The sequence below is a fragment of the Buteo buteo genome, chromosome 1 (assembly GCF_964188355.1).
Source record: "Buteo buteo chromosome 1, bButBut1.hap1.1, whole genome shotgun sequence".
NCBI classification, from domain to species: Eukaryota; Metazoa; Chordata; class Aves; order Accipitriformes; family Accipitridae; genus Buteo; species Buteo buteo.
The window spans coordinates 27,224,613-27,235,818 of NC_134171.1; the positions used below are offsets into that span (position 1 = coordinate 27,224,613).

General features: G+C 47.3%; 1 protein-coding gene across 2 annotated transcripts in view; it reads right to left on the minus strand.

Moving 5' to 3' along the window:
* Window positions 1-10,791, minus strand: part of BEND4 (BEN domain containing 4) — a 29,740-nt gene extending 18,949 nt beyond the window's left edge. For both annotated transcript variants that reach the window (XM_075025069.1, XM_075025062.1), the window contains exons 1-2: window positions 10,416-10,791; window positions 1,690-2,256 (exon numbers count right to left, since the gene is read on the minus strand). In XM_075025069.1, the coding sequence (XP_074881170.1) occupies window positions 1,690-2,256; window positions 10,416-10,791 (943 nt within the window). The remainder of the gene's footprint in view (window positions 1-1,689; window positions 2,257-10,415) is intronic.
* Between the last annotated feature and the right edge of the window lie 415 nt (window positions 10,792-11,206).

Here is an 11,206-nt window from a genome sequence, read left to right on the forward strand (position 1 = left end):
AACCAAGTCCTATACAGCACTTCATTTAGTGGAGCAAAGCATAAAAGTCAATGGCTAGAAGCTGACTTCAGATAGTCAGGCAGGGAATAAAGCACGCATGTTCACCAGTGTAATTAACCATGGGAGTCAAGTGTCAGGGTAAGAGGTAGAGCCACTGCCCACCAGAGTCTCCAACTCAGGACTGGAGACCTTCTGAGATATTACTTGAGTCAAATCTAAGTTATGCTTTAGTCAAAGTCAAAAAGATTACCGGGTTCAATATAGGTGATTGAATGAAAGCTGTAGGTTAGATTATAGACTCTGATGATAATTTTCGGTCTTATACACCTGAAGCTAGGACTCAGCAGGAGTTGAAGTCCACACGATTCCCTTTGTCACACAGTGCTTCCACATGACGCATAAACCACTACTGAATCTAGTCAGAGTGCACGAGTTATGCTAACTCCGGATTTTGGGAGGGGTGGGGGAAGTATTCTAAATTTTGGGATTTCTCTGCACTGAACAATGACGCTTACAGGATTTGCTGGTACCCCTAGGGACCAATGCACAAAAGAAAAACACAATGTAATACAAATAATGGATAATACATCACTGATAGCTGGGGAGAAGAATTATGGAGACTGCTGCTTGCTTTTTGCTCAGATACTGCAACTGCACCTACATACTGGGGCAGTAGTTGGTTACTGCCTTCTTCCTTCCTGCATAGTCAGCATAGCTTTGAAGTATTTTCTCTCTTGCAGCTCATGCTAAATTATCTGTGCTTTTCTGCCATTTCAGGACTAGTTCAATTAACTTTGCATGGATCTAGCCTAAGCACCTCAAACTTTAGCTAGCAAAGGGGCAGCTCCCTAGTGTTTATACATGTCAGAAGCATGTTGTATACTCATTTACTTTACTAATTCCAATTTGCTTTTACTATTATTATTTCAGCTGTATTTATGCCTGTGCTTAAAGTTTAGAGGATATGGGTCCAAGATACTTTGTTCTTTTATCCAATACCACTCTTCAAGTATCTTGGCGCACCTTAACAGTGAGAAGTTGTAAGTTTAAAGGGGCACAAGAAGTTTTTCACAGAGGGGGTTTCTATTAGATGGAATTTTTCTGCCTGCTTGCTCTCTCCCTGTGGCTGCTAGGTATTGCTGAACTGAGGAAGCTGTTGTCAAGCTTTTTTTTCAGGTTTTATTTGAAGATGAATGGGAGAAGATGTATTTATGCTTCTCACTGAGCTAACAGCAATTTAAGAGATACTGTTCAATGTAAAAGTCAAATCTATTTCAGTTAAAAGTATGGATGTAACTTTGAACAGTTTCTTTAAGTAACCAAAAAAGGAGTCCCAAAAGGGAATTTGGTTTATAAGCTGCAATATCACTTAAAGAACAAGATAGATAATTAGGTATAAAAGCCTATGTTTGAAATTACTGTGACAAACCACCTGACATTTGCAATTTGGGATTACAAGTACACCCCATCCTGAACACAGCTCACTAGTCTAGGACTCAAGATTCATATGGATGAGTACCAGCAGACAATTTTCCACTGGGCACAGCTACAGGAATTTTGGCTGGAGACAAATTCCAGTGTTTGATTACTACGATCACAACCTTAAAAATGACTAGAACTTAAAACAAACTACCACCCAAACTATTTTTATCACTGACTGACAGTATTATATGGCAGGGGATTATTTACCTGGAATGCTCTCCAATTTTCTACGAAGTTCCTCATTTTCTTGTTGCAATGAAATTACCTCCTGCTCCAGCTCTTGACACCGAGGGCAGTAACCTTCTTCCTCTTCCTCCTCTTCCTCCTCTGGAAGTGTAGAAGATGATGGGTGACCGTGAGATTCAGATGTTGCTGGAGATGTCCATCCACCTAAAGTGTGTACTGGAGAGGTTGAAAGTGGATCCACATCTGCCAAATGGCTAAAATCGTTTACTGATGAGGTGTTCTGAGAAGGGAAACTCCCAGAAAGCAAATAGTTCTGAAGGGAATCGGTAAAAACTCTCAGAAAGGCTGAGGTTTGTTGTTTCTTTTGCATATACTGCATCTCTATGTCTAAAATGTCTGATGTCTGACTATGGACCATTTTCCCAAGCTGACATTGCTCTTGTCTTTCACTATAATTTGGGTTTTCCTGCTTTATACAAGAAATCATGGACTGAGGGTGATTGTTGTCCAGTAGTTTTCCACCACAATTTAAGAGACTTAGAACCCGGCTGCATTGTTGGGCAAAGGCATCCAGAATCATTCGACTCTCTGCAACAAAAGAAAAGATGAATCACAGAAACCTAATGCAAAAGGTTATGCCAGGCAGTAACAGCTAGATGAATGTACACAACTGTTTACAGTAGCATGCATTTTATTTCTGAACACATTAAAATTATGGCTTCTGCTTTAATACTTCTGCAACACTGTGATTTAAAACAATCCCGACTTTGCTTCTATTTTGAGAGTGCCCTTGTGCCCTTGCTGTTAATCAGAAATGCACTGTGATGATAGTCACTGCTTACTGCCATCTTCTTTCAGATGGATTAAGACAGGAAAATGGGGAAGAAAACACAAACTCCATCCAATTTGCTACAAGTAAAAGTTCAAGTAAGTACTTCTCTGGAAGCCTATTTCAAGCTGCTGGTGGGCATTGCCTGTACATATTTGCAGGACTTTGCGCTACACCTTCATCCTATGCCCTGCTCCTCTCCAACAAGGCTTCCAAGCTTTGTTTTTTCTCTCTTTCATCTTTGCTGCACTTGCTTGACATTGGGCGTGGGACACTTCACGTGACCCACCTCCAATTCTATGGACTTTGCTTCTGTTTCTTTTGCTTTGTGTTCCAGATACGTCCAAGAACAACTCAAGAGTGATAAACGCAAAACCCTCTTCTTGCACCAAAGGCATCAAACGTACAACATGAAGCTGCTCTGGTCAGGGGAGGAATTTTCTCTGTCCTGCTGACCTCCTACGAATTTGTGGGGAGGCCAGTAACATGCAGTGGAGAGCAGTGCAGAGCTCTCCAAGCAGCTCTGGACGTAATCAGGGAACTCTACGTGGGGCTGTGCAGCAGTTTCTGGAGGCAGCAGCTCGGCTCTGGAAGTAGGGTAAGGATGCCATGCTGCACCTAGTCAGCCTGGCCTCTAACGACATTTGGTGTCACGTCGTCTCAGGGAGCAATAGCAGCTACAACCTAAACCTACATAGCAGGATGGTTCATTTCTGCAGTGTCTATGTATATAGCTCAAGCTGCTGTAACAGTTCTTGGACCCAGATGGAAAATGACCAAAGACCTTTACGGTACGACCTGTTAGGTTCCCCAGTAAAAATAACGCCTTTTAAAAAATTTTTAGCTTATTCATAGCTGAGTTCCTCTAGGTGTCTAAAAAGATGTAACTAACATTTTGCATGAGATTAAAAAAAAAAAAGACTGGTAGGTTTAAGCGCTGCCAATTTTGGAGAGCTCTTCTCAGGCAGGCTTGACTTTTAGAAAGTGACAAATGCATTTACTTTTGAAAAGGCAACCTGCTACAGATGCATGAGACTAAGCACCCCAGACCTTAATTTATCTTAACGTCATCACTAGAGATGAAATCATAGCCTCATCTCACTGATAATAAGTAAAGAACAGAAACGTTAGGAATTCAGGCCTTTAAGAGGCGGCACTTCTCATGGTGCTCTCCACAATCCAGAAGACACACCTTCTGGTGGAAAATCGACTTCACGCTGAAGTTAGTACAGCTGGCCTGAAGAATATTTGAAACAACGCTAATTTGCATTTTTACTACCCTCCAGATCTCTGCACAGAGGGCACGGCTGAAGCAGCATACAACTGCTTTTGGCCTTGAACGCAGCCGGTGGAGACCTCCCCGGCACAAACCCGAGGACGGGACCTCCCCGGCACAAACCCGAGGATGGATGGGACCTCCCGAGGACTTAACCGTAAGCGCAGGGACGTGAGGCGGACAGAGTAAGCACAGGCGCGGTGCTGGGCGACGAGGCGGCCAGGGCCAGGCAGAGAGAGCCCACCGGCACGTGAAGGACTGGGGTGGTCCCAAGACCACTCGAACCACCCTCGCCATCAGCCTCCCGTGCTAACAAGTCACACCACCCCCTTGTAGATGGGCTCGGACGAACCAGAGCAGATTTCTCCAACACCTTTGATCCAAAATGTTAAGCGATGCCCTCTGTCCACACTACAAACTCAGAAGGGCAGAAAGGCACAGGCACTGCTGCCCACTTCGCCAGTGGGTGCTGGTGGGGTGCCAGGTGCCCCGCAGCCTCCATACCTGCTGTCCCTCCTTACCTTTTACCGCATGAACCTAAGGCCAGCTGTCTTTAACCCTTACGATGCAAGTGCAAAATAACACAGCACAACAGACGTAATATAAATTAAAAGAATGGAACCTCAGTGACATTGCAGCTTTCCAGCTGGGACCTACTGATAAACCAAAAGAAAACTCAAGAAACTCAAGCATCACCAATGACCTGAAGTTGGGCTTTCTTTGCCTTATTTCTTTACTTCCCACATTTTCCCTTTAAAATTATTACAGGATGATATTGATTGGAACTTTGCAATCCTACTACAGAGCAGTTTTTTCATTCATTTTAATCCTATAATCCGATTCCAGACCTGAAGTCATATTTACTGTTTGTATTTTAATCATTATGGTCCCTGCTGACAAAACAGTTACTCATTCTTTGCATATCCTTGTTGCAAGCGGACACAATATGAATGAAACAACTGAAAAGGGATTAGATTAGTGTAAGAGATGTTATTCTAATATTATGGCTTCTCCTAAAATACGGCAAAAAAAAGCCTGACATTTCAAATACCAGTTTTGAAGAATGCTATAATACACACTAACATCAGTAAAGATAAAATTAATGATTAGTTTTGTTGTAAAATTGAATGCATTAGGCACATTCACTGTGATAATAGCTTAAAATGTAACTGAAATTTGAGACAGAAATGACAGTATTGATTTAATCTTCAGTTCAGTATCAGATCTACTACAAAGACACAATAACAGCAATTACTGTTTTTTTTCTTAACTTTAACCCATACTCAAAGATATAAAAATGAAAGTCATGACAAGGCAGGGCTATTTTGAAACACTAGCACAAAAATTCACAAATGCTTTTTTTGTGGGTACTGCTGGGCAGCAATAGTGAGGGATGCTCTCAGCACACATTCTGGAAACATCTGGCTCTGTGCTGAAGTGGGTACCACTTTGAAGCGACTTCTTCACCAGTAACTGTACACGTACCCACAGTCTGAACAGTCCTAAATGAGAATGATAACCAAGGTTATCTCTTGTGATGGAGAAAAAATAAAAACAAATGCTGCCCATTTAGCATATATTGTAGAAACCGGGATTTCAGCTTTTACGGACTGACTGTAATTAGAAATGCAAGCACTGTGCAATGTCTAATCACTAAGAAATGACAAAAAGTTGTTTTTATGTGATTACTACTGAATAATCACTGATCTATGATTCTTAATTGACTTAATGTAATGTATGTATTTTCTAGGAAAGGAGGATTCTATTGAAATGACTGCACCGGACTAAAACAGTGTAAACAGTTTATTAGAGTCTTATTGTGATATTCCTTTTTCTTATTACAATGCTCACCAACCATGTAATTCTAATGTCTCAGACCCCGCAGTCTTCAGTCATACAGAACTTCTATTGACTTTAACTAGACTTTTGCCTGAAGGTAGACTTGCCGGATCAGGCCCATAAAGTGCTAATATAGCGGGATTAAATTGCTAAAAGTGTAAGTATTCCTAACTAGGTTTATCTGAGAGTGCAAGCAACCAGAAGATACTATCATATGGCAAATCAGGTACCAACTCCCAGATACAGCGTTCATCTTTACATCTTTTTCTCATTGATGCTAAACTGTGGGGCTTCTTAGCTATCCAACTGCCAAACTAAAACCATGGTTTTAGTAAGAGCAAACTTCTGAAACTCAACCTGATGACTTACATTTTCTGATGCATCAATGTATCTGGAAAGACTGGCAGGTATAACAGCAGCTTTTCCTACACCTGAGGATCTTTTCAATACTTAGACCAGACAGCTTTATTAATTAGGCATTGTGTTGGGTCTCAATGGCTCTGGATTCAGGTCGTGGCTTTTCCATAGTCTCCTTTGTAATCTTGGACAGCTGGTTTAAAAAGTCATCTTTGTAACTATTGAGTGGGCCTGAATACCATACATTCTTCCTTGCAGGGAATGTATTAATAGGTATTAAATTTTCAGCAAGATTCCAAAGTTCGGGTTCCTTCGCAATTTCAATCATCTTGCTCTTCACCTTGCACTGTTTCAGCCCTCTCGCCTCATAGTTTGTATTTCTTGATTCGTTAGATTATTATCACATCAATTCAGATCCTGGGGCAGCAGCTCTGTACCTCCCAAGTGGCTTTGTCCATGCATACAGACTTTGTCATTATGTTTTTAGATATGAACGCTGCTGTAAATATCTACGCTTGGGTCACAAAATCGAGAGCATATGACACCTACTATGACTAAGTGATGCTTTATGGGGCATTTTGCATGAAGATCACTGAGACAGTCCAGTGGATGAAGACTACAAGTGTTTGGCCAGTTGAGTACTGATCTCATAGACCTACTTCCAGACGGGGGTTTCCAGCTTCTTGGTTAAGGCCAAAATAATGATCTTCACCTTCTCTGTTCACTTAAACTTTCTTCTGTCTGGGCGTGATAGAGCTTTATTAACTGGTTGTTAAACATGCCAGGTTGATGGCACTGGAATAACACCTCTAAGACAGCTCTGCTCTTCTTTCTCTGCTTTCCATGAAAGCCCATCTTAAATTTTAAGGCACGCTATAAAGTCTACATCACGCTTTCCTAAAGAAAAGGAGTTTCTCTGGTGGACTACGACACTGTTTAATTTACCCACTACCAAAGACAAAGATACATGTTGTTTTCATACCAGGAAAACAATCTGAATAGACTAATAAAGACTTAATATTTTACAGGAGAAAATGGGTATCTGCTGGTACTTTGAATGCATCCGTTTGTGTGGCTTACTCCGCAGCAGCAGCGGTCAGAGTAACCACTATTCACTAGAGGGGAGAGAGAAGGCTCGCGTTGCACTGCAGCTCCACATTTCTCGTTGTAAGGCGACACTTCTCTTGCAGGATTCTTCCCTACAAGATGGGATCTCAAGCTAGATCTTTCCTCACCATGCTCCAGGGCAGAGAACACCTGCTTTTCCTCCTTCCTCCAACCTCTTCCTGCAATTCTTCTGGAGTCTGGAGGCCAGTCTCTTGGAGAGGGACTGAGGAAGAAACCATTCATTCTGGGCAAGAGCTCTAACCATTAGGAAAAGCTTCAAAAATATGGAAGCATCCTTACTTGTGGCTGCCTTTGAGGTGCCCCCTCTCAAAAGCAAACGTGGTGCTCTGAATCCCAAGGGGCCAGAAATGTCACGCCCGAAGATTAAGAATCAACCACATCAAGCATTTAAGCTGCTAGCGCAGAGTGAGACATCCCAGGAATGGTGTTTTACTAGCCAGCTTGCTCACTGTTGCCTGCACAAGTGAAGAGGTGTCAGCAAAAGAGGGGAATCTCTGAAACTGAACTTAGGAAATGCGTGTCCCTACAAAACTGTGATCTACAGCCCTCCACCCCCTCGATCAAGTAAGCACCCGCCAAGTGCTGCGGGTAAGCTAAGTGGGAAAACTGTGCAAGGCATGGATGGTGACTGTCTGCCTTGTGGAGGACCACTCGGCAGACCTGCAGCTGGATACCTGCTGAGGGAAGGAAGGATCCTTCCCTCCCTATAGCACTCACCACTAGGGAGAGGAACCTCTGGCCAAGAGGTGTTCTGGAAAGGGCCCAGCCCGTGTCCCTTGCTGCTGTGGGCAACCCAGGAGCCGGGTGGGCAGAGACCCTGCGGGCGCTGAGCAAAGCACAGGGTGACCGTGCATGGAGCACATGCAAATGCTCCCGCTCCCCAGGGGCAAAATCCCAGCTCTGCTTCCCCAGCGGCAGCCTGAGCCATCAAATTGGCTCACACATTTGTTAAGAGGATTTCAAGGCTCTGGATGACGGGATGGAAGTACTTCACATGCATACAGCCTCGAGGTTCCAACTAGCTCACCCTCAACAGCTCCCTGCTCAGCGTACCGGTGCTACGGTTCCTCCAACACAAGGCACCTGGTGTCTCTCCATCACCGAGCAGGAAGGACAGGCGCATAGCTCAGCAAAGCACCCGTACCTCAGGGGTTACAGTACCCAGGAGGTCTAAACCTTGCCTCTTGCTTTATCAGCCTCTGGTAACAACTTGTACAAAATCCCCCTTCTGCACACTGTAGCAAGTTTTTGGTTTGTTTTCTCCTCTTCTGTTTTGCTTTGCACTTAAGTTTTAGCTGAGAGAAGGGTATGTTGGGACCCATATAGGAACCTAAAGTAAAAGTAAAGTCTAGATGTGCAGGTGACGGGATGGGGACTTCACAGAACTTCAGTGCACTAAAAGCAGTTCCTTAACTATCTTTTTTTTTTTTTTTAGCACAGGACTGAATCAATGACAAACTTTGCAGCCTGCTCTAGCTCCCGGTTACTACAGTCTACAGGGGCAGGAGAAAGTCCAAACTTCTGCTAATCAAAGCCCAGAGGGCTTTGCTCTGAATATGGCCTCGTATATCATCTACCAGACAGCCAAGTGTTTTCCATGGTGTAATCTGCTTCTGTGAAGAAATGCAGGTGTCACGTTTATTGGCAGCATTTTGATTATGGGCCACAACCCCCCCACCACCCTGGAATACCATCATTTGGGCATTTAAAATAAGAAGTAATTTCAAGAAAAAAGAAAACATGACCTCCTGCCACGGATCACAGGACTATGCATCAGACCTGTGAATTTTCAGGCTAATCTATTCAAGTATTAAACTTTTTTGGTAAAGTACTTGAATTATTTGTAATAAGACATGATAAATTCATCCAGCACACGGCTGCTTCTGAGCAAAAACAGGCATTAAAACATAGCCATATATCCTATTAACTAGCATATCTCCCTGTTTAGTAAGGAAATGTCATCACATTTGTTACAAAGGCAAACAGCAACATACCAAAACAGGATCCAATTTTTCTAAATAAATAAATCAATGATGTGTCAAAAATTAACAGATGAGTTAATATACCCGATGTTATCAAAACCAGATGGTGCTTCATAATATTCATCCTGTTCAGTCAAACCCTGAATATATTCTGGACCATCAGTATATAAAATAGGATGCTGCTATTTGTGATGGCAAACAAAAGCAATCATGCCTGCCAAGCACATACTATAACAGGCAGCATTTCAGCTCTGCTAGACAGAAAGTAATTAGAATGCTTTTAATGTCCAAAAGAATGATGCTGATAGGCTGCCACAGATGTGTAGATTTATGAATATTTATATGGTGGTTTATAGCTGACACTTTTATCAGTTGAAGAAGATAAAATATCTGCCTGACTCAAAAGCTTGACAGTCAGGTTAATAAAATCTCATTAAAGAGAATGACCTATGCAATTATATAGGATTTATTGTAATTCATTTTTGATTGTACTCTGCTTAAAGATGCAATTTCCCATTTCCTGATGCCAAATTTAGGTTGCATATCAAGATCTACGTGGTTTTTAACTCCAAGCCATCGCTAGAAGAAAGATACGCGTTCAGCATCTCGGTATCTTACACCTTTAAAGAAAAAAAATAATAAAATAACCCGGTCTCCCCGTTCCTCGCTGCATCTTACGAAAACGGTGCAGGCAAGCAGCCGATCTATTTTCTTTCTGTTAAAATCACCACCACCACCTCCTTAACAGCAGCCTCTCCATCACCAGCAGCTCCCTTCGGCAGCCAGCCCCAGCCCGCCGCCCTCCCCGGCCGCCGCCGCCGCCGGCCCGGGGCTGCCCGCCCCCCCCCCCCCCCGCGCCCCGCAGACGGCAGCGGCGCTCCCGCAGGTGCGAACCGCCCGGCGGGCGCTTGCCCCGCCAAGTCGCGGGCGGCTGCCGGCACAGCCCCGACGGCGGCCGCGACCCCCTCGCCGCCCCGTTCCTCCCGCCGCCCCGGGGGCGATGCCGGTCGGGCAGCGCCCGCGGCCCCGGCCCCCGCAGCGGCTCCGGCCCCCGCAGCGGCCCCGGCCGCCCCCGGCAACTTTAGCCGTGCCCGATCGACGGGCGCAACCCGCCCGCTCGCCCCCTTTCCCCGCCGCGCCCGGCCCCGGGGCGCCCGGCGCCGCCAGCCCCGATGGGGGGCACCCCGCGGAGGGGGGTGGGGGGACACAAGCCCGCCGCCAGCCCCCCGGGAAAGGGGCGTGTGTGGGGGGGGGAGCCCGCAGCCCCCATCCCGCTCCCGCCTTGCTGCAAAGTGCCCCGCGAAGTTGCGCGGCGCAGGAGAGGAGTTGCGCGTACCTGCGCTCAGCTCCGCGCCGCCGCCCCCCGCCGCCGCCGGGCAGGGGCCGTAGCGGCCCGAGGAGCTCGGGGCCGGCGGCGGCGGGGGCGGCGGCGGGCGGGGGTGGCCCTGGGCAGCGCCGGGGGCGGCGGCGGGGCGGGCGGGCCCGTTGGGGAAGGGGCCGTGCGGCGCGTAGGGCAGCGGCTCGGCGGCGTGCGGGAAGGGCTGCCCCGCTCCGCGCCCGCGGGGCACCTCCACCATGGTGGGTCTCTCGTAGCGCTTGGCCAGCGCCGCCCGCTTCCCGGGGAAGGTCTTCAGGACGCTGTAGGGGCCCCGCTGCTTGTAGATTTTGGGGGTGCTGGGCCCCTCCTCCGCCGGCTGCATCTCCTCCTCCATCCTCCGCCGCCGCCTCCCCCCGGCCCGGCCCGGCCCGGCGCGGCCCCGCTCCGGGGCTGCGTCTGCCGCCGCCGCGGCTCGTCTCTGTGGCACGGCGGAGCCCCGGCGCGGCGGGGCGCCGGCCTGATTGACAGGCGGCCGCGCCAATGCCTGGAGGGAGACGGGCGGCGACCGGCAAGTGTTTAGGGTAATCTCTGCTAATGGCAGCGGGCCGGGGAGGCGGGCCCTGGCGGGGCCGCCGCCGCCCCCGGCCCCCCCCCGCGGGGGGCAGGTGAGCCGCCCGGGGGGGCGAGCGGCCGCGGAGACACGCGCCCCCCCCGCCGCTCCCTCCCTCCGGCCGCCCCGGCCCGGCCCGGCCGGGCACCGCCCCGGTCCCCCGAGCCTCCGCCAAAAGTTTGTGGTCCCTCCGCCGGGC